General features: G+C 54.7%; 1 protein-coding gene across 1 annotated transcript in view; it reads left to right on the top strand.

Moving 5' to 3' along the window:
- Obscn (obscurin, cytoskeletal calmodulin and titin-interacting RhoGEF) overlaps positions 1 to 26,880 on the top strand; it is a 140,684-nt gene that overhangs the window by 89,479 nt on the left and 24,325 nt on the right. Inside the window, 29 exon segments of the mRNA XM_050163756.1 lie at positions 5,133 to 5,405; positions 6,047 to 6,322; positions 6,823 to 7,110; positions 7,253 to 7,606; positions 8,568 to 8,935; positions 9,917 to 10,793; positions 11,401 to 11,679; positions 12,642 to 12,720; positions 12,967 to 13,085; positions 13,278 to 13,475; positions 14,006 to 14,038; positions 14,240 to 14,338; positions 14,458 to 14,676; positions 15,191 to 15,251; positions 15,557 to 15,627; positions 16,421 to 16,543; positions 16,673 to 16,812; positions 17,466 to 17,666; positions 17,791 to 17,873; positions 18,326 to 18,499; positions 19,336 to 19,492; positions 19,901 to 20,017; positions 20,122 to 20,286; positions 20,434 to 20,592; positions 20,781 to 20,958; positions 22,048 to 22,161; positions 25,040 to 25,207; positions 25,471 to 25,573; positions 25,920 to 26,049. Coding sequence (XP_050019713.1) covers positions 5,133 to 5,405; positions 6,047 to 6,322; positions 6,823 to 7,110; positions 7,253 to 7,606; positions 8,568 to 8,935; positions 9,917 to 10,793; positions 11,401 to 11,679; positions 12,642 to 12,720; positions 12,967 to 13,085; positions 13,278 to 13,475; positions 14,006 to 14,038; positions 14,240 to 14,338; positions 14,458 to 14,676; positions 15,191 to 15,251; positions 15,557 to 15,627; positions 16,421 to 16,543; positions 16,673 to 16,812; positions 17,466 to 17,666; positions 17,791 to 17,873; positions 18,326 to 18,499; positions 19,336 to 19,492; positions 19,901 to 20,017; positions 20,122 to 20,286; positions 20,434 to 20,592; positions 20,781 to 20,958; positions 22,048 to 22,161; positions 25,040 to 25,207; positions 25,471 to 25,573; positions 25,920 to 26,049 — 5,606 coding nt within the window.

Genomic DNA, 26,880 nt, shown 5'->3' with positions numbered 1-26,880 from the left:
CAGAATTGATTCTGCCTCCTGGACAAGCTAGAGGGTCTGACTAGCATAGGCTTGGGCCTTGAGTGGAGACATGATCAACTCTGTGGTTTAGGTCCTTGCACATGCATGTATGTCTATGTTGATGTACATTTGCTTACTCAGAAGGGTGCAATCAAATACCTATGACACAGGTATGGATTTGGCCATGGTAAACATGTGTTCTGGTAAGGCTTTAGGAATCTTCAGTTTAGAGTAGACCTTGTCTCCAGAATAGGTCCATCCTGTAGAGCTTGGCTTTGAGCAACCTTCTCATGCTGCCTTGTCCTGGTTCTCAATGTGATGCTGTTGGCCCCTCCATCATCTGCCCACTTCCTGACTTATCCTCTATCCATCTGTCATGTACAACACATCCATCCGTTTATGGTCACCACTTGTCACCCACCTAAGCCCATTCTTCATCAACCTTCCATTCATCTGTCATTCATCTTCCACGTCACACTGACCCACTTATCGAGCTACTCATGATTTGTCCATCCGTCTGCCTACTATCCATCTAGCTATCCCTTTACTCATCCTACCATCTGTGCATTTATTATCTCTTACCATCCAACCAGTCAGCCATTCACATACCATCCATCCACCCATCCATCCACCCATCCATCCATCCACCCATCCATCCACCCATCCATCCATCCACCCATCCATCCATCCACCCATCCATCCATCCATCCATCCAGCCCCTATTTGCCACCCAGACATCTGTTCACCATTGGCTAACAACTCTGATCTACCCTTCGTGTCTAGGATTTCAGGATGGGTTATACAGACAGCTTTGCTACGATGGAGCCCTCAGTCTACTGAGGGGAGCTAGATGTGTAGGATAGAGCATGTTCTGGATCCCATGTTCCGGAACTTCAGAGACGGTCAGGCATGATCAATTCTATGGCCCGTGGGGCTGAGAAAGACTGCCAATTGCCAATGTATGACATGAAAGCTGATTGATAAGAATTTCATAGTTGTCATGAGTAGGGGGCAGGGCAGCAAAGGTCTGTGTTTACTAGGGGACAGCATGGACCAGCAGGCTGTGTTTCTGTCCTGCTCTAGGCTAGCTGTTCCCATTCTGAGAGAACTGCTTGTGTACAGCTTTGTGTGGCCTTGGGAGGAATGGTTGTCCAGGTAGCTTTGCTATGGACAGGCTTGGGAGCTGGTGCTGGAGGAGGAGCGTCCATGGGGAATGGTGTGGACAGACTTCTAAAGGAACCCTCTGGGGTGACCCTAGGGGCTGCCCTGTTTTGCTGGGTACTGATGTCTCTACAAATGGTTCCTGACTGACTTCTCAGCCTCATGCTGTGGTGTAGAAGCAAATGCAACAGAGACATCTGGACTTTATCAGTTGCCCCCAGGAAGGCATCTGGTAAATGCTCAGGGAGAAGCATGGGGGGGGGTGCCAGCCTCCTTACCTGGTCCCAGGTAGCAAGTGTGGAAGAGACCACTGGTCTTTTCCTGTCTGTCCCAGGCTGTTGAAAAGTCAGCTATGAGACCATTCCTGCCCTGGAGTGCTTGGGCTCTCCATCTGCTGTGGTTCCCTCAGAAGGTAGATGGGCCGCAGGGAACTAGGTTGGAGTACATCTACATCTATGAGGCTCCTGAACCCTGGGCTTGCCGTGAGGTGGAGGAGCAGTGTACCCAGCCATTAAGGCCATGGGTGGCAGGATCTCTGAGGACATCTAGACAGACTGCCCCTGTCAGCTTCTATACCCCGAGGAGTGGACTGAGCCCCACACTCTTGGACCAACAGGTCCTGGGGTGCATCCTTCTTGCACATATTAGATTAGAGGAGGCACCTGTTGTCAAGAAGAGCCCCAAATGTGGAGTTCATCCATTGCTCCTTCTGAAAAAGATGCCAGATAGGTGCCATTGGCCTCCTGAGGGTGAAGCCAGGGAGTGCTCCGAATGTGTGTGGGATATTCACTGGCTCACATACTTTTCATGTGCTAGTGTGGATGGCCTCTGTGCTTTTCTCTTTGATTAGGTTGTGCTAACTGTCTAGAGTGGGTTTCTGGACCTTTGGTCCAAGCTGTTCTAGTCTGGGTAGTGCCTGATCCCAGAAGATGCCACGTGGCTCATGTCAGTCAATCTCAAGATTGTTCTAGTCAATCCACTTGGGATCCCAGTTGTAGGGAACAGTATTCTTACTGCCAATCCCCTCTACATTCTGCACAACACAGGACACCTGACTAGAACAGTGGGTTCCCCCCATACCAAGCAATCCTCCAACAGACACCAACTGGATGCAGTATAGTTGGTTTCAATTTCTGGTGTTACCCAAGTAAGCACAGATTCATTGGTTATAGACTCAGCCCCAGGAGAGCGCCCCCCTCAACAAAGTCAGTTGCAAACCTAACCTTGCTAACTAAATGGGTGTGAGTGGGGGGCTCACACTGCCTACCTGGGTTTCACCAGTTTGCTTGGACAGCTGAAAGTCATGAAACAGTTGCTGTCACTGGTTGTCACACAGGACACAACCCAGCAACAGACAAAGACTGACATAGCGAGGGGGGAAGTTGACAGGTACCCCTCCCGGTTTCTATGTCATTCTCCACCCCTTTGGTACCCAAGACCTCGAAGTCAATCAGATTTGTTTACATTTATCCCCAGCCTTACTGCTGTCCCGAGTCTGGTGGGTTGGGCTGGACATTTGAACCCTCTTGTCACTTGGTCCTCCTGGTGACCGGGTCCCCCCTTCCTGGAGCTGGCACCTCATTAGCATAGCCCCTGATGTGATCAGAAGGTGTTGGCTATGTGTAAGAGCACTTGTGAAACTCAGAAAGTTCTGTGCTAGGAATCGGGACAAAGACCGATTTGGCCATTGGATCACATTCCCACATCAGTGCCCCCGAGTGTGGCCCCATTCCCACACACCCCAGGGAGCCCCAGCCCAGACTTCCTTCTCGCCCTCTTGCACAGAGGCAGCCCTGTGCCTGGTACGTGGCTTGCAGAATGTGGATGTCTTCGCGGGGGAGGTGGCTACGTTCTCCTGTGAGGTATCTCGTGCAGGTGGGCCCGAGGCCCGCTGGTGGCTGGATGGCACCCTGCTTCAGAACAGCCCTGAGAGTGCCATCACTGTGCAAGAGGGGACTGTTCACTCCCTCATGCTCTCGGGCCTGGGGGTGGCCGACTCGGGCACCATCACCTTCCGCACAGGGCCCCTGGTCTCCACAGCCAAGTTATTGGTCAAAGGTATTGGCCAAAGGGGACCTCCCCACGCTGGCGCTTCTGCCCTTGCTGTCCCCGCATGCTTCCTGCAGGGTCCTGGGTAATTGAACAGTGTCAGGTACTGACCCCAAGGGCCATGGTTGAGATATTTACTCTCTGTCTATCATGGACCCAGGGCTGAGGATGTGCTTCCACTCACCTCCTGAGTGGGAGGGTAAGTCTCTGGGAACTGTTTGGTTTGGAGACCGGCCTCCTGCACATTTGCCGTGTGGGACCTACACACACTGGCCCTTGTTTACTGCCCGACTGGGTAGATATCCCAGCCACAGGCCAGCTTCTTGAAGCAGGGAGGGGTTTCCTGGGCTCCTGATGGAGAAGCCACTGATTCCAGTTTTGGTTTGCTCCTCTGCGCACCTGCTTCTCTTCCTGTGTACACTCTTCTGGGGAAGTGCTGGCTGGATAGGGAGGGCAGCAGGTTGTCAGGGGCTCCAAAGGGCTCCTTTCTAATCGTCCACCCAGTGTCTTTGTCTAAGGCCTCCTGTAAGGCCTCATAGAACCAGATCCAGGATGGACCGTTATTGGTTGTGTAGGATCTCAGCAGGTGGGGATGGTATGGAACCCCAAGGGTGTCAGCAAGCATCCCCACACCCTTGGAGAGTGACAAGATGGTCTGCATCTGCAGACTTGCAGGATCTGGGGTCCAGGTGTGTTTAAGATGGGACCTGGTGTTCACTCTGGGCTAGAGGGTCCCAGCCTAGACTGACATTGTCTTCTGCCTTGGCGTTGTCATCTGCCAGGGTGCAATGAGGCATGTCTGATGTGTAGGGCAGCTATGATGGGTCCCCTTCCTGGCCACATGCCAGGCACCTATTGCTAAGCCATTGCCCACCACAGCTCCATGCTTGCAGCCGCTGAAGCAACTAACATGGACAGCAGAAGGTGGGTGGGCCATGGTGGCACTGTCCCAGGGGCTGATGCTTGTCTGGGATGTTGGCCGACAGATCCCACAGTGGAGGTGGTGAGTGCCATGCAGGACCTGGTGGTGGAGGAGGGTGGCTCTGCTGAGCTCCTCTGCCAGTACTCGCGGCCCGTGCAGGCCACGTGGAAGATGAACGAGCGGGAGGTGTGCGCAGATGGGAACCGTGTCATCATAGAGCAGGACTGGACCGTAGCCAGGCTGACCCTCAGGCCAGCCCTGCCCTGTGACAGCGGCATCTATTCTTGTGAGGCCGCAGGCACTCGAGTTGTGGCACTGCTCCAAGTGCAAGGTGAGGCCACCTGGCAGGCAGGCCTAGCATGATCACTGTAGAGAGGCAGGCAGTGGCCGCTAGCCTTGCAACGCAGGTGACCTATATAGTGAGAACACCCATGTGGGTGCAATGCAGAGATATAATAGCTAGGTTAGGACACAGTCTCGGCTTGTGGCTTCTATGAGAAACAGTGACTAATATAACTGGAAAGAGGGGATAAGGGGGGGTATGGACTTGGGAGGTCTCCAGTTGACACCGATTTGAAGATAGCATCCCAGGCACCAGGACAAGTCTAGCAGGGCTGGGTGGGGGTCTTGAGGAAAGGGTGTAGCCCACACCCTGAGGCTTTAGGCACCATGGTGGGAAAGGGCACAGATCTGTATCTCCAGTGGGCTTGAGTCTGGGCTTGTGAGCTTCTGGTCTGTGAATACCTATGGCGTTTCTCATCTGTGAGACACGGGTTGTGCCCACTGATGTGAAGCCTCTGGAGAGGGTGATGGGGTGGGTGGGGCTGGGAAACCACACCTCCTCCAGTGGACCCTGAGTGCCACCCTTTACAGTCGCTGCTGGGGTCGGTCCTGTTCTCTTTAGCCTGCTATAGTTTTGGAGGGCTCTTGCAAGAGACAGTAGTGAAAAATTATTGGAGGTCCAAAAAAAAAAAAACCCTGAGCCCCGCTTTGTTCGCAGCTAAGAACACAGTGGTGCGTGGCCTGGAGAATGTGGATGCGCTGGAGGGCGGCGAAGCCCTCTTTGAATGCCAGCTGTCCCAGCCCGAGGTGGCCGCCCACACCTGGCTGTTAGATGATGAGCCTGTCCACACCTCGGAAAACACAGAGGTGGTCTACTTTGAGAATGGCCTGCGGCACCTGCTGTTGCTCAAAAACCTGAAGCCACAGGACAGCTGCCGAGTGACTTTCCTGGCGGGGGACGTGGTCACATCTGCATTCCTCACCGTGAGAGGTGCTGAGGGAGGGTGTGGTTGGGTAGATGAGCTGCAGGCAGAGGTGGTAGTGAAGGGGTCGTCTTAGAAGGTGGTATTCTCTGAGATCTCACCATCGAAGCCTGTGCAGGACAGGAAAGATGTTAGATTTGAGTTCCTTCCACGGGGCCGCTATCTCAGTGGAACTCTGTAGGATGGAAGGACTTGGGTCTGGGATGGGGGCCACAGGTGGGAGAGTCATTTCCAGGTTGAGATTCTATTGCTGCTCCTCAGGAGTGGAGACTCCTTTGAGAAAGACGACAGGCTCTACCTGCCTGGGGGAGTCAGGTGTCAGCTCTCCAGACTCTTCTCATAGGCTAGACCTCCTTGGTCTACAGGGACTTAGGGGCACTGGGCTAGGGAGTGGCATAGGAAACAGGAGACACCCTCCTACCAGCCCTCCTTGAAATCTCTGGGGCCCTGGTGGCCACCAGAGCAATGGGACTGGGACTGCAGGTGAGGGCTGTTGTCCTCCCGGATTCCCCAACAGGAGGCATTTTTGGGCCAGGAGAATCAGGTGGATCAGTCTGAGACACCTCCAACTTGAGGAGTAGCCAGAGGCCTTGCATTTCCCTTCCGGGTCACCCCTCCTGCCAATGCTCACCCATCCTGCTCCCCACAGGCTGGCGTTTGGAGGTCCTGGAGCCCCCACAGGATGCATCTGTGAGAGCTGGCATGCAGGCCTCCTTCACGTGCACGCTCAGTGAGGCGGTGCCTGTGGGCGAGGCCACGTGGTACATCAACGGGGCTGCCGTCCAACCCGACGACACCGACTGGACGGTCACCGCAGATGGCAGCCACCATGCCTTGATGCTGAGCAACGCCCAACCCCAACACGCAGGAGAGGTCACATTTGCAGCACGTGATGCCGTGGCCTCTGCACGCCTCTCTGTGTTGGGTGAGTGGGTGGCAGAGGTCCCTCCCCTCCGGTTTGGGTCTGGGGCACACCTGATCCCTCCCCCCGACTTAGTGACCATTCAGAGCTGGCTTCTGTGCAGTTCCATTAGACCCTACGAGCCTGTGGATAGTGGCTGCAGTAGCTCCTGTTGCAGGTCCAGGAACACCCTCTGAGGCTCCTTGAGAGTCTTTTCTAGCCTCTCTCTTTGCCTAGTGTATATCTAACCCCAGCTCTTGGGGGAAGGATTAAGAGAAGTGAGATCCTCCAGTCCCAGTGCCTGCCCTTAGTAGTGGGTGCCAAGATGCACAAACACAACCCCATCGAGGCTTCACCAGCTTCCCTTGCTCCCCAAAGCGGTCTGGACCACTGGGTTCAGGGTCTGACAGGACTCATAAGGGAGTCTACCCCGAAGTATATGCCATGTTTAGTATTGGACCTCAGTGACTTCCGGAAGGACTTCAGGTTCCAGTGTGTGTGCTAACCTGCTCTCTTCCACACAGCGCTCCCTGACCCCCCTGAAGATGCTGAGGTGGTGGGCCGTAGTGGCCATTCTGTGACCCTGTCCTGGGTGGCTCCCATGAGCGATGGTGGCGGTGGTCTGTGTGGTTATCGTGTGGAGATGAAGGAGGCGTCCACAGGCCAGTGGAAGCTGTGCCATGAGCTGGTGCCTGGGCCAGAGTGTGTGGTGGATGGCCTGGTCCCCGGCGAGACCTACCGCTTCCGAGTGGCAGCTGTAGGTCCTGCAGGTGCTGGGGAACCTGTACATTTGCCCCAGATGGTCAAGCTAGGTGAGTTACTGCTCTCAGTCCACAAGAATGCCCAGCTGCATGAGCTGAAGGGAGGGAGCTCTTTTGGGTTGGCCGGTGACCCTGGAATCCATCGTGGCTGATGTGGCTTATCTTCTGTGAACACTCTTTTTTTTTTCTTCAGCAGAGCCAACGGAACCAGCCCCAACCCCAGCCCCAACCTCAGCCCAAGTCCCAGCTCCAACTCCGGCCCCAACCCCAACCTCAGCCCCAACCCCAACCCCAGCCTCAGCCCCAGAGACACGTCAGGCAGTGGTTGGTGAGGACGTGTGTCTGGAGTTGGAAGTTGCGGCTGAGGCTGGTGAGGTCATCTGGCACAAGGGAACAGAGCGCATCCAGCCCAGTGGACACTTTGAGGTCCTCTCTCAGGGACGGCGGCAGATGCTAGTGATCAAGGGGTTTAGGACAGAAGACCAAGGGGAGTACCGCTGTTGTCCCACCCGGGGCCCGCCCTCCTCAGGGACAGCCACTTTTAATGGTGAGTCTGAGCTCTGGGGTTGGATCCTGTGGGAGTGGGGAAGAGTTGATTTGAATTTTCTTCTTGATGTGCTCTGGACACAAGGCTGAATCCTTCCCAAGACTCCATGAGATGTGCAGAGAAACCAAGGCTTGGCCAGGCGAGGCAGGTCTCATGTGATTGAACTGTGCTGTAGGCCAGCCTCCTGTCCCCGAGTAGGACTGGTGGTGGATTTCTCAAGTTCTGGGACTCCTGCCCACAGGAGTTCTGAGACCTCTTCTGAAGCTCCTTGTAGTCTCTTCTCAGTCTGCTCTGCCTTCCAAGGCACTCCCACACTCCGATCCTGTCTGCACCCTGGCCCACCCCTGCTCTTAGCATCATCCTCGAGAGGCTCCCGCTGCACCAGGCACTTTGACCTTCTCCCGCTTCCCTGTGCCTGAGGTCCTACCCACACTGAGTCTCCTGTCCCTTGTCCCATGCTCCCAGACCTTCCATTGGTGCTGAGTCTATCCCTTATCAGCCCTCCTTCCCAGAGCCCCTCTGTGTTATGCATATTCCCTCCACACACTGTCTTCTGAGCCACATGCTGTACTGGGGTCTCCTCTCGCGTGCTGAGTCTGCCCCATAGTGAGCATATCCTCTCTGTGCGGTGCTAATGTCCCTGCGAGCCTGGGCATCTGTACCAGCAGCAGGGCTGAACAGGTGGAAATACATCTAATTTTATTTTGCTGAGTGATTCCCTGTCCTGGTTGAGTGACTGTGTGCCCCTGGCAAGGGGCAGACTGAAGGGGAGCGAAAGTGAGGGTGAGGGTGGGGTGCTGAGCCTTGGAGCATCTCAGAACAGATAAGTTTCCTGGTGCAATCTGGAGAGCAGAGGTCCAGAAGACCACATACAGGCCGTACCCGATCCAGCAGCAAAGGCAGGTGTGAGGCTGCAGCTCTGTCTGACTTCACCCACTGACTGCCCTATTGCCTTCCTCAGTGGTCACGACCTCTGGGGATGAGGTCCCCACACAGCCCAGCCTGCCCCCCGAGGCAGCCCAAGAGGGTGACCTGCATCTGCTTTGGGAGGCCCTTGCCCGGAAGCGCCGCATGAGTCGGGAGCCCACACTGGACTCCATCAGTGAACTGCCCGAGGAGGACGGCCGCGTGCAGCATCCGCGGCAGGAGGCGGAAGAGACGGCCCCTGATCTCTCTGAGGGCTACTCCACAGCTGACGAGCTAGCACGCACAGGAGAGGCTGATCTCTCACACACCAGCTCTGACGATGAGTCCCGGGCTGGCACCCCTTCCCTAGTTACCTACCTCAAGAAGGCTGGGGGTCCTGGGATCTCACCCCTGGCCAGCAAGGTGAGCCTCCTAGTTGGCATGCAGGAGATGGTTGGGGGAGGTCTCAGAAATTGACATCCTTTTCTGTGCCTTAATCCCATAACGTATCCATCTATTCATCCATCTCAATACCATCTACCCGTACATGCATAGTAGTCTTACCATCCTAACATCCATCAACTGACCTGTCATTCACTCTCCCCATCCTTGTATCTGTCCATCTGTCCATCCATTCATTCTCTACTCACCATCATTCCATTTGTATATGGGTTTCTCCACCCATCCAACCATCGCCCTATACTTCTGTCTATCCGTCTGCCTATTTGTCCACTCATCTGTCACTCCTGCACCTGTTGAACCGTTTGGTCACCTACCCGTCGGCCTGTCTCCACCCACCTGTCCATGCATCTACTCTCCATACCTCCTGGACTTTTTTCCGGCTTATCCGTTTATGTTCCCATCTGTTTGCCCAGGCATCCATCTCTCCGTGGTCCACTCCTCCTATATCACCTGTTCTTCCCCTCACTCATCCATTCATTCACCATCCCCTCATTCACAGTTCATTTGCTTGTTACCCCTGTATTTGCTCACCTGGTCACTTACTTCTCTCCTGACTTACGTCCCCACCCATCCACCCAACTGTCCTTCCATCCGTTCATCCTCCCACTACCCGCTCAACCTCATAACCAGCTGCCTGCCTATTTTTTCTTGCCTTCACCTTTCACCTTCCTGCTTACCTACTAAACAGTAGCTTTTTCCTGAAGAGATGGGCCTGGCCTTTCTGGTGTTCCCCACGGTGCTGTTGGTCCCCATCTGGGTCACTGCATACTGGGATTTCTAGGATGAGCATTTGCTTTGGGGAGCAGACGAAGCAGGGGTTTAGCCAGCGCCTGGGCAGCCACTCTGCTGGAGGCAGATGGAGTGCCGGAGGGGTACTGGGCCTGGAATGTTATTGGTCTTCATTTCCCAGCCTTGCTCTGACCTCACATTCTGTGTCCACAGCATGGGGCCCAGGTCGCCACCTCCATGAAGCCACAAAAGCAGCAGGAGCAAGGAGTGCCTGTGGACTCACTGCCTGGAGACTTGAGTGCAGCCGACTTGAAGGATCCATCCCTGGACAAGGCAGCTGTGAAGATCCAGGCTGCCTTTAAGGGCTACAAAGTACGGAAGGAGATGAAGCAGCAGGAAGGGCCTGTGTTCTCCCGGACATTTGGGGACACAGAGGCACAGACTGGGGACGTGCTGCGCCTGGAGTGTGTGGTGGCCAGCAAGGCTGATATGCGGGCCTGCTGGCTGAAGGACGGCGTAGAGTTGACGGACGGACGGCACTACCACATAGACCAGCTCAAGGATGGCACCTGCTCTCTGCTGGTCACTGGCCTGGGCCCCACCGACACTGGCCGGTACACCTGTCAGGTGAGCACCAAGTTCGGCTGCGTGAGCCACAGTGCCTGCGTGGTGGTCAGTGGGACAGAGAGTGAGGCCGAGAGCTCCTCAGGAGGCGAGCTGGACGACGCCTTCCGGCGGGCAGCACGGCGCCTGCACCGGCTCTTCCGCACCAAGAGCCCAGCTGAGCTTTCAGAGGAGGAACTCTTTGTCAGTGCTGATGAAGGCCCCGCCGAATCAGAGGAGCCCGCAGACTGGCAGACATACCGAGAGGATGAAAACTTTGTGTGCATTCGTTTTGAGGTACTTGAAGAGGCCCGCCGGGCAGTCACCTGCTTCCAAGACATGTTTGCCACCATGGGCATCCAGGTGGAGATCAGCCTGGGAGAGCAGGGACCCCGGGGAGTGGAGATGCTCATTGGCAAGGTGGCGCCCAATGTCACCCCTGCGGTGCCGCTAGCCAAGACACCTGGCCTTCAGACTTCAGATGCTGGTGAGCCATGGGCTACAGTGGCCTGGAATGGGGGTGGGGGTGGCTTGGCCTGAGATAGGGTAGAGGGAGAAGAGGATGGGGGCTGAATGAGGCAGAACCAGAGGGGAGCTCTGATTGGTTGTCCCCCAGCCTGTGGGGAAACATGGCAAAGCCCCAACTTTGAGGTTAGACAGTTGATTGTGAACCTCAGTTTTGTCTTTCACTAGCAGTGTGTGTTGAGGTCCATTCCGTATGGTAGTTTCTGTGTCAAGTACTGGAAGTAAGACAACCTCACCGTGCACTTGAGTCTCTCCCAGGCCACCAGGAGGTTATAATGAATGACCCTCAGTGCTGTGTCTCGAGACTTCTCCCTAGTTTGTGGTACCTGAGGTTTAAACTTCAAGCCTGTGAATTCTTTCTGCCTGCACTCCTCTGCCTCACTGGGAACCAAAAGAAACTTCTAAGAGAAGGATGGAGAGAGAAGCTCAGGGTGTCTAGCTGTGGAGTTTAGGGAACCTCTTCTAGGAAACCCTGCTGTGTCACACACCACCCGCCTGCATGGGCGTGGCATCTGCATGCATGGGCATTCCAGTGTTAACTCTCTGTACCCTCTACCTGCCTGTGCTAGCCCCAGTGTTCCTGACCGAGCTGCAGAACCAAGAAGTGCAGGATGGATACCCTGTAAGCTTTGACTGCGTGGTAACAGGCCAGCCTGTGCCCAGCGTGCGCTGGTTCAAGGACGGGAAGCTGCTGGAGGAGGACGACCATTACATGATCAACGAGGACCAACAGGGTGGTCACCAGCTCATCATCATGGCTGTGGTGCCAGCAGACATGGGTGTCTACCGCTGCCTGGCAGAGAACAGCGTGGGAGTCTCCTCCACCAAGGCTGAGCTTCGTGTAGAGCGTGAGTGCGGGAATGAGTTGGCTGTCTCCCGGGTGGCCTGGGTGAGGTCTAAACAACCCCCAAAGACCCTGCCTCCTAATACTAATACCACTTTGGTTATTTTTTTACATTGTGTGTGTGTGTGTGCATGTGTACATATGTGTGCATCTGCGTGTGTGCCATGACACTTGTATGGCGTTCAGAGGACAATTTCTGAGTGTTGATTCTCTCCTCCCACCATGTGGGTTCCAAGGATTGAACTCAGGTTGTTAGGCTCCATGCAAGCACCTTTACCTGCCGAGCTGTCTGGCCAACATTAATGTTTTAACATCATTTCTGTGGGACACAAACACTGGATGTGTAACAGCATAACCGCAGAAAAATCAATCTAGTCTCTCTTCCTATATCCTGGCCGGGAAGTCCGCGGCTTATTGGTTTTGAAGCCAGTATTTCTTTTTTCTTTCTTTCTTTCTTTCTTTCTTTCTTTCTTTCTTTCTTTCTTTCTTTCTTTCTTTCTTTTTTTTTTTTTGGTTTTTTGAGACAGGGTTTCTTTGTGGCTTTGGAGCCTGTCCTGGCACTAGCTCTGTAGACCAGGCTGGTCTCGAACTCACAGAGATCTGCCTGCCTCTGCCTCCCGAGTGCTGGGATTAAAGGCGTGTGCCACCATCTCCTGGCTGAAGCCAGTATTTCTTTAACCCCTCATGGTATTGTAAGATGGAACTGGAGGTCTTGCTTGTGCTGTTGTAACTCATGGAGACGGCAAATTGTGTGATGTCTATAGTTTGTTGGGTCAAAGAAGCCTGCAGTTAGTTAGAGCCTGGAAGTGTTGGCCCGGGCATGGGAGGGTACGCGCAGCTGTTGCCCTTCTCCAAGCTGAGTACGGTAGCTCCCTGCAGGGTTGCTCGGTCAGAGCCTCACACAACCAAGGGGGCCCTGGCGCACTGTGCTTTAGGCCTGTCCCTGAGTCATGCTTTCTTCCCCAGTGACCAGCACAGACTATGACACCGCAGCAGATGCTACTGAGACCTCATCGTACTTCAGCGCCCAGGGATACCTGTCCAGGTGGGGTCTCAGGATCTCCGAGGAGGCAGCCATGCGCTGCTGCCTGGGGCAGGGGGTTAGGGTCCTTGGATTGACAAGTCAAATCTTGGGGACTTCCACCAGGCCCTGGTGGCTCTGCTTCCTCTGTCGCTCAGTTCAGGAAGCTTCAGGTTCCCTCTGTGTCTGACATCACTCCCGGGACCCTCCTGCTTTGAACCTTCTGACTTGTTGCTTAATGGGCGCTCCCTTGTTTGTCCTTCCTAACAGCCGGGAGCAAGAGGGGACCGAGTCTGATGAGGGGCAGCTTCCCCAGGTGTTGGAGGAGCTGAAAGACCTCCAGGTGGCCCCTGGCACACGCTTGGCCAAATTCCAGCTCAAGGTGAAAGGTGAGGAGGAAGTGGCACTGCCTCACTTAACAGAGACCAAGTCTTACTGGCCACAGTTGGGAGGGGACCCCAGACAGCATGGCTGGTCATGTGTGTGTCCTTTCTGCATAAGGAGGCCAGCACCCTTTGGTCTCTGAGGGACCTCTGCTCAGGGTCTCCCGTCATCACAACCACCTGCCTTTGCGCCCCCAGGCTATCCAGCCCCCAAACTGTACTGGTTCAAAGATGGCCAGCCTCTGACCACATCTGCCCACATCCGCATGACTGACAAAAAGACCCTGCATACCCTGGAGATTGTCTCGGTCACCCTGGAGGACAGAGGCCAGTATGCAGTCTACATCAGCAATGCCGTAGGTGCGGCCTATTCATCGGCCTGGCTGCAAGTCCGAGGTGGGTTCCCCGAAGGACTGGACAGAGCTGACCCGCTACCCTATCAGAGTTGGGTCCAAGGCTCTGAGGTCATTGCTCCAGTGAGCAGAGACTCGGGTGGCCAGAAGTCAGCCCTACAAGGAACAGCCTTGAGGCTCCTTCTTCCTGAACATGGGAAGTGAATTCCAAACTTGAACCAAACCTATCCTGATAGGAGGGACGCAGTGCTACCTGTGGCCTCTTATGCCAGATCTTGGAAAATGCAGTTTCCCAAGATGCTGGGTTGTTTCTGTGCCCATGCATTTGTTGCAGATCAAGGCCACAGGTCTGGGGAGGCTGGGGGTAACAAGAATGGTAGCAGTATGTTATCAGGTCTGTGTGTCCCTTGGCCATTGTCATGCTGAGTGGTGACTCCCACAGCTCTCTGACTAAGGTTTCAAGAGGTTTGGGTATCTTTGCCCTGGGAGTGGAGCTACCAGGGCAGCTCAGCACCATGTATGGGATCAGAGCACCTATGAGAGCTCAGTGTCTGACTCTTTCTGTGTTTTCAGGTCCCAGTGAACCAGAAGAGAAGCCAGCATCAGGTGAGATAGCCCCAGATGGGCACGAGAGGGTGGTAGACCCTGGGCAGGAAGCCAGAATGGATGGACCTGGGGCTGGCTGTTGTGGAAGTGTGGATGGTCAGTGCACATAGGTTTCAGGGCATCCTCTGGGATTAGCATACTGGGGTGAGGTGGGTTTCTTTTATGGCAGGGGATCCTCATAAGTTGGCTGTGTCATTCCAGATGTGCACGAGCGGCTGGTGCCACCCCGGATCCTGGAAAAGTTCACCCCCAAGAAAGTGAAGAGGGGCTCCAGCATCACCTTTTCAGTGAAGGTGGAAGGTGAGGCAGCTGTCCTGGAGAGGCTGACAGCCACATCCTGCCTGTCCTTGGGGGCGGGCCCAGTTCCTGGTGGGGTTCTGTCTCTGGCAGGGCTGGACTCACTGCCCTCTGTCCCTCAGGACACCCAGCCCCCACTGTGCATTGGCTCAAGGAGGAGGCAGAGAAGGGAGTGCTGTGGATTGGCCCCGAAACCCCTGGCTACACCATGGCCAGCTCTGCCAAGCAGCATAGCCTGGTCTTGCTGGACGTGGGCCGAAAGCACCAGGGCACCTACACGTGCATTGCTACCAACGCTGCCGGCCAGGCGCTCTGCTCTGCCAGCCTGCACGTCTCTGGCTGTGAGTGAAGGAAGGGTCAGGGGGAAGGCAGGTACATATGAATGGGAGGGGACCCAGAGCTGGGCAGTGCAGGTTCACGGACTTCTTAGCACATGTGGATGTTCAGCATTTGTATTTCTCATCCTTCTATGGTATCAGGACACCTCCAGAGCACGTCCAGCCTCACGGGTGCAGGGGCGTTTGGTGTGGGGTTTCAGAGTCTCTCAGGTCTAGCACTCGCCCTGCTCTGTATGTGGGGACAGGTCTCTAGGGTGAGCTGAGTTCTCTGCTCCAGAGCCTTGCTCAGTCCCCTGTGGGCTGGCATTCTGAGGGTAGACTCATGTTCGTATGTTCGTGGTTACCATTGAGGTGACCTTGGTCAGGAGCAGGACAGTACCATTTCAGAAAAGTGCCTGCTCAGGGCTCGGAGAACAGAGTCTAGGTTCCTGGAGCAGCTCAAATGTCCTGAGTATGTCTGAACCTGAAACTTCAGAGTCCAGGACTTCATGCTGATGGCTCTCTGCTCTCTTGACAGTGGCCAAGGAGGAAGATCAGGAGAGAGTAAAAGAGGCCCTCATTTCTTCCTTCTTGCAAGGGTGAGTGGATGCTGTCCAAGGCCCCAGGGCCAAGATTGCAGAATAGGTCTGGGAACTGGGAACAGAACAGCTATGCTGGTGGAGATCGCCCTGTCCTGCCGATAGACCAGTTCTGGCCTGCACAGGGTGTGCACTTGGGCCACCCCCTGTTTCTTACCATGCCTCAGTTTCCCCAGCAGAGAATGAGGGTCTCCCAGGGGCCCTCTGATGTGGAGATGATGACTGGTGTCCTAGACCAACAGTGGAAGGTGGGAGACGGTGGTAGCTCCTACCTCAGGCCTCTCAGGATGCTCCTGTCTCCACAGGACAAGCCAAACTATCTCAGCCCAGATGGCGGAATCTGCAGGTTTTGCTGATCTCGCCGGGCAAAGGAAAGGTACAGGTGGGATGGGCACTCTAAGGTCTCTTCTCCCCGAGCCAGGCCAGGTGAAAGGGACGCCGCTGGCAATGGTGCTGGGTCAGTGGTCTCCTGTGGACTGAGCTTTGGTTGGAGTCAGAGCCATCTATGACCTCTGTAGATCTGGGAGCCTATGAGATCCCAAGGGAAGCCTAATCTAGATGCAGAGCTCACATCCAATGGGCTGTGGAGGCCAGCAAGCCAGGCAACAAGAGCAGAGGTGGCATGGGCCATACTCCAGGTCCTTCACAGCCTGATAGCCAAACTCTGAAACCTCTGCAGCTTCGTCCTCTCTGTTCACCCTCTACCCTGTAGCCATGCTGGCCACCTGCGGCCAGTATATCCACTGTCCATAAGCTACCTGCCGTTTAACTGTGCCTACTGTCCCTAGTAACTGTCTGGATCCTGGCTATGTTGTCCACTCCCCGATTGGCTGTTTTTTGACTGCCCAGTGGGTACCCTGCTAATCCTCAGCCACCCCTAGTGTCTCTCAGCTGCACCTACTGTGTCCTCTCTGTCTGGACTTGTTTGCCTTTCTTCTCAACCACATTGGCTACATATTGGCTCAGACCACAGCAAGCCTTCTGTCAAGGGCCGGCCTCAACACCCCTGTCCTAGAGGCTAGTCTCCTTTTCAGACCCCAGCACCATAGGAAGCCTGGTCTCGTGTGCCTGGCATCCCTCAGGGCTAAAACTGAGCCTGTGGAGTGTAGGGGGTACTCAGTAGACACCGGGGGAGGATGGTTGATTAAGGGTCACTTTTGCCACTCCAGGGGAGTCCCTGGTGGCTGACGAGGCCCACGGTCACCTGTCCCTTGCTGAGGTGGGCACAGAAGAGTTCCTGCAGAAGCTCACCTCACAGATCACCGAGATGGTATCGGCCAAGATTTCACAGGGTGAGGCACTAGTGCGTGTCCTAAGGGAGCGGTGGGGCCCAGTGCTCTCAAGCAGGGGCGGAGGCTCTCCTGCCTCCATGATCTAGAAAGTGGCTATTGGGGGGCATCACCACCCTTGTGCCCATCCAGCCAAGCTCCAGGTGCCTGGCGGTGACAGTGATGAGGAGTCTAAGACGCCATCTGCCTCTCCTCGGCACGGCCGGTCTCGTCCTTCCTCCAGTGTTCAGGAGTCATCCTCAGAGTCAGAGGATGGGGACTCGCGTGGTGAGGTTGGTGGGTCAGGACCCTTGGAGAATATTCTGGGGAGGGTACTCTTGGAGGGAAGGTATAGGGATGAAGAGGTACAGGGGCAGGATCCCAGGGAGGAGGTCTTGGAAAGCGAGTGCACCATAGGCCCTCAGGAAATGCATTCCTGGCTTGAGGGCAGGAACTGGTGAGGTACTGTGTCCATTCCCCAGGGATCCCTGAAGACTGCTTCTCCTGAGGCCTCCTCTCGCCTTCTCCCCTGCCCTGCTCCCTTTCCTCCTCCCACGCCCCTCTCCCTCTGGTGTAGCAGGCACCCCGTTAGGTCCCAGGCAGCAGGCGTACAGGTAGTAGGATGTGAACAAGTAGTATAGGCAGCCCCAGCTAGAGACCCTGCGGGTGCAGTGCTTTCTTTCGGGGGAAGACAAGGGAGAGCATCCACATTCCTGCCGTTTGTGTGGGATTGGGAACTGCACTAAATGTCCCCAAGATTCCTGTCCTGCGTTCTGGGACTTAACAGGTTTGGCTGATACTTTCTTGGGACTCCTGACTCAGCCTCTTCCCCAGGGTTTTGGGAGACTTCCCATCTTCCCTTCTCTGGTGGCTACCAGGGTACTGATAGGCTGGGTCTGCCAAACCGACCCCCCCCCCAACTCATTTCCTCTCTCTGCCCAATCAGATCTTTGACATCTACGTGGTCACAGCTGACTACCTGCCCCTGGGGGCGGAGCAGGATGCCATCATTCTGAGAGAAGGCCAGTATGTGGAGGTCCTTGATTCGGCCCATCCTCTGCGCTGGCTTGTACGCACCAAGCCCACCAAATCCAGTCCTTCTAGGCAGGGCTGGGTGTCGCCTGCCTACCTGGACAAGAGACTCAAGGTATTTGGCTGGGAAACTCAGGGAAGAGGGTCTTCAGGTCACCGGCCCAGAGGACTCTGGCATTGTCGTTCCCCTTTGGAGCCAGGGCCCAGCCCGTCTCTGATAGACACCTCTTTCTCACCAGCTGTCTCCTGAGTGGGGGCCCACTGAGGCCCCCGAGTTCCCCGGGGAGGCCGTGTCTGAGGATGAGTACAGAGCGAGACTGAGGTGAGTTTCTGTGGAGCCTTCCCTGGCGGGCCCACTGCCCAAGGAGACCTGTTGCCTGCCTCTTTTAGGGTCCAAATGGAGTTCTAACCATTTTATGGGGGCCTATGAATGCCAACTCTACATGGGGATGGGTGGAGGTTGGGAACAGAGTGGGCACCAGTTTGATGCTGATTCCCACAGCTGGCCTCTCATGGGCTATGCCAGATTACTTCTGTGGGGGGTGCGGCAGTCATGTGGAAGAGTGGTTCCTCCCGGTACCCCTCATTTCCTCTCTGAAAGTTGACAGAGGGGTTCTGGTAGCAAGAAGTGCCCGAATTTGGCAGTTGAGAGAACAGGGGCTTCGAGAGAGTCGGCTTTCCCGTAACCGTGCCGTTCCCAGGGCCTTGACGGGGGTAGGAGCCTGTGGCTACTGGAGGCCCCAAGCGCCCCATAATGGCTTCTCCTCCTGCCAGCTCTGTCATCCAGGAGTTGCTGAACTCAGAGCAGGCTTTTGTGGGCGAGCTGCAGTTCCTGGAGAGCCACCACATGAAGCACCTGGACCTATCTCCCCGCGTGCCTACAGCGGTGGCCAGCCAGAAGACAGTCATCTTTCGTAATGTGCAGGACATCAGCCGTTTCCACGGCAGGTAGGGGGGTGGGACTGCATACAGGCACACGTGTCTATGATCACCCAGCTCCTACCTGCAGGTCAGGCCTCATGGCAGGGGGCGGGCAGGAACGGAGGAAAGGGAGAGCCTGTACTAGTGTGTCACTGGGCAGACCTTCCCTTTCTGAGTATCTGGCTCATGCAGGATGAAGCCTGCAGTATACCTGCCTCTGACAAGTGTGTGCACAGCCATATGCATGTAGATTTTCATGCGCAGGCGCGCGCACACACATGCATACATGTGTACAGGAGGCATTACTGCCACTTATGCATGCACATGTGCTTAATATGTATGCATATTTGCACACACATGCAAACTCATGCTTACATCCCTGCTCAAGGATACACATAACATTTCACATCATGTACCTATATTTGCCTCACAACATACATGCCGACATGTGCACACACATTTGGGTTTCTATACATGTGCATTGTCACACAAGGCATACAAGTACACATGAGCATATATATGTGTGCACCTGTACCGAGATTCATGCACACCGGAAATGTGCCCACCACATTGCACATAGACAATGTCTGTACATGTATGTGTTCACATTTGTACATGTTTATGTGTATAGGCATGCATACTTTTAGAAAACCTGCACCACATATGAATGTTATTGTGCATGTGCACATATAATATATGTCGTACTTGTGCATGGGTGGTGGGCACACAACTGTGCACTTCTTGCACACATAACTCACCATACTCTCTCAGAGGGCTCAGGCCCTGGTAAGGAGTCTGGCCTTCTAGAGAAGGCCTGGACTGGTAGGTGGAGGGAGGCGCTAACACTGTCCCCTTCGTGGCAGCTTCTTGAAGGAGCTGCAGTCCTGTGACACCGACGATGACGTGGCCATGTGCTTCATCAAGAACCAGGAGGCCTTTGAGAAGTACCTCGAGTTCCTGGTGGGCCGCGTGCAAGCTGAGTCCGTGGTTGTCAGCACCCCGGTCCAGGAGTTCTACAAGGTGCTTCCTGTCTGTCACAAGTCCACCCACCCCGCTTGCTCCCAGACCTTAGCTCTTGCCCAAATGCCCTCTGAGGTGTAACTCTGATGGTCCACATGGCCGGCCCAAGCTTGTCTTCCTCAACCTGCATCACTGCCTGCCTACCACCTGCCTGAACCCTGGCTCAGTGGGAACTGCCAATAGGAGTACCCACACTTTGCACTCCTGAGTCGTTACGTAAGCTGCCCAAGCCCTATGCCACCCAGTGACCCTCGTGCAGGGTCTGCACCCTTGGTATCCTCCTCTAGCTCCCAGGGGCCATAGCCGTGCCTGGGGAGTTCAGGGCCATGCCTATGACACCCCTGCAGTGACTCTAGCCACCCAGGGACCATACATTCATGCCTAAAACCACTTCTGTGGCTCCTACAGAAATATGCAGAAGAGACACTGTCAGCCAAGGACCCCACACAGCCACCGCCGCCTCCACTTCAGCACTACCTGGAGCAGCCAGTGGAGCGGGTGCAGAAATACCAAGCCTTGCTGAAGGTGATATGCTCCAGCCTCGTTTGTGCAGGCTGCACCTGTTGAGGGAGGGGGATTCCTGGGTTCCGAGCATCCTGGATCCATGACTCTTGACCCTCTCACCCCAGGAACTAATCCGCAACAAGGCCCGCAACCGGCAGAACTGCGCGCTGCTGGAGCAGGCCTATGCTGTGGTGTCTGCCCTGCCACAGCGCGCCGAGAACAAACTGCATGTGTCGCTCATGGAGAACTATCCTGGAACTCTGGAGGCCCTGGGAGAACCTATCCGCCAGGTGGTGCCCTGGGATGCTGGGGGTGGGACACTGTAGGAGGCTTTTGGAGGTGGGAGCCTGTAGATAACTTCATGGTTTCATTGCGGAGCTGGATACGTGGCTTTCATTGGGGAGGCTTGGTTGACCAGAGTCCATTCACACCTCTAGGGCCACTTCATAGTATGGGAGGGGGCACCAGGCGCCCGGATGCCTTGGAAGGGCCACAACCGGCATGTCTTCCTCTTCCGAAACCACCTGGTAATATGTAAGCCCCGGAGAGACTCTCGAACCGACACCTTCAGCTACGTGTTCCGGAACATGATGAAGGTCTGTGTGTGCAGGGGCTGCTGAGGGCTCTGTAGGCTGAGTGGCTGTGCCATGGGTGGAGTCCCATTTCCCTCTCGGGTTGCGGGGTGGATGCTGGTGGATAGTCCTTGGACAGTGTGTCCCTCCTGGGTCATCCCACGTCATCCGAGCGTGGTCACATCCTTCCTACTGATATCCTCTCCCTACAGCTGAGTAGCATCGACCTGAATGACCAGGTAGAGGGGGATGACCGTGCCTTTGAGGTGTGGCATGAGCGGGAGGACTCTGTGCGCAAATACCTGCTCCAGGCCCGGACCGTCATCATCAAAAATTCATGGGTGAAGGAGATCTGTGGCATCCAGCAACGCCTGGCCCAGCCTGTATGGCGTGAGTGTCCTTTGGTGGGGCTGGGCCATAGTGGTCAAGATTGGATGGGGACATGACCCTTAACCCTAGGTGTCCAGATGGGCTGCACCCAGGCTGTGGGGACCCTAAGTCTCAGGTTGTCAGGTGACACTGCCTTGTTCCTTGCCTACTGGGCACGAGGGGGTGCTTTTGGGAGCAGAGGGCTCCACTCTCTCCTGTCAGCTCTGGGTGGGGTATAAGAACTGCACCCTCACTGGGAAATCCAGGTGGAGTATCAAGTTACCCCCAACTAGAGAGAGGGAACGCTTGGGGACATCATAGGGAGTTCCTACACGAAGACCCTAAGGTCAGGACGCCCATCTGGATTCTGCAAGATGTGGGGGAATCTTGTAACTTGGACCAGTTTTTTCAGCTAGACCAAAAACATACCATTTAAACCATACGTTTTAAAAAATTAATTAATTTAATTAATTAGCCAAGCAGTGGTGGTGCACACCTTTAATCCTGGCACTTGGAAAGCAGAGGCATATGGATCTCTGTGAGTTCAAGGCCAGACTGGCCTCCAGAGTAAGTTCCGCAACAGCCAGAGAAACCGTGTCTCAAAAAAAAAATTAATTGACTTTTGGTGGTATATGCATGTGTGTATACATGTATGTACACATGTGTGTTGGTATGTGGGCATGTGTACATGTGCTGGAACCAGAGGAAGACATCAGATGTTCTGCTCAATCACTCTCTGCCCAAATTTCTCACTGAATCTGGAACTTACGTTTTAGAGGGAGGTGTGCTAGCCAATGAGCTCCAGAGATCTGCCTGTATCTTCCTCCACGATGCTAGGGATACAAGCACATGAGGCTACATCCTCATGTGGTTGATGGGGATGCAAACTCTTTATTTTTTTTTTTTTAACTATAGTCCCTACCCCTTCCCACTCTGTATCCAGTTTGCCTCACTCACCTGTGATTTTACGTTAGGACCGCAGATGGTAACAGCCAAACTGCTGAACATGGAGTCCCAGTGTTGGGTGGGGTAACCTGCCAGGGCGTGTGCAATTGAGACGGTAGGCCTGGCCTGTACACATAACATGAGAACCTCCTTATGTATCCTCAGGTCCCCCTGATTTTGAAGAGGAATTGGCTGATTGCACTGCTGAGCTGGGCGAAACAGTCAAGCTGGCATGCCGAGTGACTGGCACCCCTAAGCCTGTTGTCAGCTGGTACAAAGGTACCCAGGGACTAGGGTCTCCAGACTTACTGTGGGGTGCTAGCTCTGCAACAGGGAAGGACCTCTTGAGAATGTAGGCTCTGTCCAGTGGTCCATTAGGCCTAAGAGGCAGGAGACAGGACAAGAGGATGGTCAAGAGGAGGATGATGTAGGGTAGGGGACAGGTGATGGACCGATAAGTAAACCTAAAGCCAGATAGTGTTGTGGCTACCCAGAGGACTAGTGGCTTGGGGCAGTGACAAAAGACAAAGCAGCCCTCTGAGATAACAGGTCTAAAACTTCTGCATGAGTGAGAGACAGATGTGAGGGCCTGAGTAAGCAACAGCCATGGCATTAAGGAGCAGCCCTGGTCAACAAGTCACATTGAGACAGTGCTGGGATTGAGGGGCATGATGCTTGTGCCTCCCTTGGCGGTGATGGGAGGAGCCACAAAGGGTCAGTCTCCACCCGACCTCACCACTGACGCCACCTGCATGTTTGGGTTCCCTAGAACCTTCATTCCTGACATCAGCTGTGGCTTGAAAGGTCCTCAAAAGCACTTTTTTAAAAAAAACTTCTTTATTGACCCTTTGGGAGCTTCACATTATGCACCCCAATTCAGGTTCACCTCCTGGTCCCCCCATCTTCCCCTCAACCCTGACACACACCCCCATAAGGAAACAAATCAGAGTAAGCAAGGAAGGGAACAAAAGCAAAACAAAAACAAAAAAGCAAAACAAAATCAAAAACCACATTAGAAAAATCTCTTTGCTTCTCCTTCTTTCCCGTTTCTCTAACTCCTTTTCATTTGTCCTGGTGACAGTGGAGGCTTCTGTGGACCTTATAGTATTCCTCTTTGTCCCATCAGTTTTACTGGCAAATGTCAGTTGCAGTGAGTCACTGGTCTGGTTCAAGGCCTCTGGTCTCCGGTGCACCATCTTCACTGGGTCCTCACAGGCAGACCGGAAGGAAGAGGGACTCCGTCTGGGCTTGCTCTCCAAATAACTCTTGAAAATTTGAGTTACACTTAAAGATCAGTATCAGTCCCTTCTCAAGGTGCTTTTATCCGTGGTCTAATCCACTTCCTCCGTGGCCCAATCCACCATCCTCCGTGGCCCGATATACTTCACCTGGAGCCCTCCACTAAAAGGTTCTTCTCAGTATCAACACTGGGGGCCAAGCTTCCAACACAGGAACTTTCAGGGGACCCACACTGAACCCAGAGAAGTCCACAGATAGCTGCAGCACTCTGGAAAAGCCTCAGGTCAACCCCAGACTGACTGGCTGAGACCGAGGAGAGGGCATAGGTGGGGCATACTGTATCCCAGGGTCCGAGAGTCCCATAAGGCATTTTCCCATAGAGGACGCAGAAGACAAAGACTGGTTATTGTGAATGCCGACGTAGTTCTCAGTCGGCATTCCCCACTGGGAACAGACCCCGAATCTTAGGTTTCTCAGCCCGCCCTGCTGGTGAGCACACTCAGGCCTGAACACCTGAGGTGGATGCTCCTAACTGACCAACCAGAAGAGCACTGATCCCATAGAAATTGGACCTTCAAAGGACCTTGAAGGCCGGAGTGCTGAGTCCAGACTTAGAGCTCCAATGGATGTATGTCGCAGACCTGGTCTTGTGAACTCAAAAAATTTTGACAGTTATTATCTAAGACTAAAGGAGCCACATCCGATGTCCCTAAGATGGCCCATCAGCAGCTGATAGTCTCACCAAGGATGTTCGTACCAGTGGAAGCCACATAGGCCGTGCCTGATCTAATTGAGCCAATCCATCTCCTGTAGCTGGCACCCTGCCACCACCCAAGGTCACCAAGGAGGACTTGACCTCCAATGATCCTTGCACTCTTTTCCCTCCTGTGTTTTGTGCTGTCTCTGTCAGCCAGTCTGGGAAGGGACCAGGAAACTGGGTTACCTGAGTTGTTTAGGTGGATGCTTGGATGACTTAGCCTACACGCACGCGCACGCACACACACACACACACACACACACACACACACACACACATTCTGGCTGTCCTGGAACTTGCTTTGTAGACCAGGCGGACCTCAAACTCACAGAAATCCACCTGTCCCTGCCTCTGTCTCCCAAATGTTGGGATTGAAGGTGTGCACCACCCTGCCCAATCTAGCCCTCGAATCCTTTACCGTGAGCCATGCGTTGCTTTCACTATTGTTTCAGAATTTACTGCCAGTCTTCAAGTATGTTTTAACAAGGTGATGATTTAAAAGATAGGTGTCTGGTGTGTCTGCTGCAGATGGCCCAAGAGTGTCTAACTTTAGGGTGAGCAGGGACAGCCCTGAAGGAGATGCGTTTTCCCTAAATGGAGAGGGGAGGTTCTGGTTGCTCATGGCTGAGGAAACTGGAACTTTCCCTTTGAGAGGAAAGGCACAAGGGTGTTGCCTGAGAGGGGGGCTTAGTACTGAGGTCTGAGCTGTCTGCTGGGAGTGGTCTCCACTTGCTCAGGGGAAACCCTGGGTGCTTGTCTTGCTACAGGGGATGGCTGGCTGTAGGACAGGGTTGGATGAGGGAGGAGGAGGAGGGGCCGCGAGGGAATGGCTCTTGCCGTTAGGCTTTCAGGGTGGAGGTGATTGACAGAAGAGGGGTCCACATCACATATGCTGGGTGTTGTTGTCTTGGAAGAGCAGGCGCAGTTGTTGAGGAGAGGAGGTGACCAAGAGCCAGCGCCCCGACAGTTCAGACCCTTTCACCACCCTCTGTTTCTAGAATGTTGAAGTTGGATGGAGACAGATAGCTGAGATGGATAGCCCTTGTGGAGAGACACTCAGGGGTGGGGGAGGGAGAAAGGGGAGAGGGAGAGGGAGATTGCGCCCAGCCTCTTGTTCTCCCTTTGGGACCTATTCCATAAGAGCCTGCCTCTGCTTTCCAGATGGGAAGCCGGTGGAGGTAGACCCACACCACATCCTCATTGAAGATCCTGATGGCTCCTGTACCCTCATCTTGGACAACCTGACCGGTGTAGACTCTGGCCAGTACATGTGTTTCGCAGCCAGTGCGGCTGGCAATGCCAGCACCTTGGGGAAGATTCTAGTACAAGGTTAGCAGGATGGGTTTCCTGGTGTGGTGGACACCCCACCATTGTCAGTTGTGTGGACTCTGCCCAGATTACAGGCTGTGGGAGGGTGGTGTGTGGGGTGAGTCTGAGGATGGAGCAGGCCCGGAGAGTTGGGGTCTCCTAGATACCCCCAGAGGAAGGTCGCTTCTGGAGGTGAGGACACGTCAGTCCCCATCCCAGCTCTCCCTCAGCTCCATCACAGACATCTTTCTGTCTTTCCTGCCCTTGCCTACCTCTGCCCACAGTGCCCCCACGATTTGTGAACAAGGTCCGGGCCACACCCTTTGTGGAGGGGGAAGATGCACAGATCACCTGCACTGTGGAAGGTGCCCCGTATCCTCAGATCAGGTGAGACTTGGGCTGCAGAGAAAGGGAACACAGCTCCTGAAGAGGCGGGAGGGCTGGGCAGCATGATCTCCTAAGCCAGGGAGGTTGTCCATGGCCATTGATCACTGCAAAGTGGGTATCATGGGGTTGTGATTCCTGCTGGACATACCCTCTGTAGCTGGGAAGAAATGGCTGGACTGTGGCTTCCAGGAAGAGAACTTAGCTAGGGACATTGGATCTGGGGTAACCTAGTAGGGGTTTTAAGCACTAGTAGCTCTCTCTGGAGGTGCCCTGAGTACCCTGAGAGGGTACCATGAGGATGGCTCTGGCTGGGCACTGGCTCACAGGACCTCCTGACTGGTTCCAGGTGGTACAAGGATGGTGCCCTGCTAACCCTGGGCAACAAGTACCGGATGCTGAATGAGCCCCGCAGTGGCGTGCTGGTGCTGGTGATCCGGGCAGCCAGCAAGGAGGACTTGGGACACTATGAGTGTGAGGTGAGGCTTGTGTGTGAGGGACAATAGCCGTCCTCAGTGGTCTGACTGAACCCAGGTTCCACCGTGTAGGTGTAGATGCTCTAGGCCAGCCAGAGGACATCAGGCTGCTGCCACCCACCATCCCCAGCCACCTGTCCTCTGCCTTGTAGCCTGTCTCCTCTCACATTAGGCTGTGCCCTGTTACCTTGTCCTCTTGCCATTGTCCCTACCATTTTAAGATGATGCTTAGCATCTGCCTGGTGGAAGGGACCTGGTGCTGACCTCAGCTGTCACTCACTAAGGTAAAAATGTAGTGCCGTTTGCCCAGTGAGTCTGGCATTGCACACACAGAGCTCACCTTTGCCCATGCACAGCTAACCTCCGTCTCTGTGCTCTTCATCCTCAGATCTGAGGTGGAGACCAGCCTGGCTCCTCTGGCCTGTGTCCAGCTCTTACTAGAGCTGTTGTCTGGAAGCCAGCCCCCTCTGTATGGCTTCATCTGCAACCCTAGGGCACTTGTGTCCCATCAAGTTTCCTGGAAGCAAGGGTTCTCTGGATTAGATAGCACAGATGCCAGGGGCCATGTAATGACTTCAAATTAAAGTGGAGTCTGCTTGTAGGTTCCTGCTATTCTTGTTCAAGTGTCCAGCCCCTGCCCTCTACCCCCACCTGAGCAGCCACATCCTGGCCAGGGAAGAAAGAGATCAGACTTTACAGTATGGGTCTCTAGGGAGCCCATGATTGGGCTAGGAGCTCTTTCCCCTGAGCATATTCAGGGGAGTGGCCCAGGCTCACTAGACCATTGGAGTGGTTCTAGTGAGAGGGTCCAGACCCCTTGAGGAGCCTGGTTCT

Source organism: Alexandromys fortis, unplaced genomic scaffold, assembly GCF_014885135.2.
Source record: "Alexandromys fortis isolate MF-2015 unplaced genomic scaffold, M_Fortis_MF-2015_v1.1 scaffold_149, whole genome shotgun sequence".
Taxonomy (NCBI): domain Eukaryota; kingdom Metazoa; phylum Chordata; class Mammalia; order Rodentia; family Cricetidae; genus Alexandromys; species Alexandromys fortis.
The sequence above is the reverse complement of the archived record's forward strand: the minus strand, read 5'-3'. Positions and strand labels throughout refer to the sequence as shown.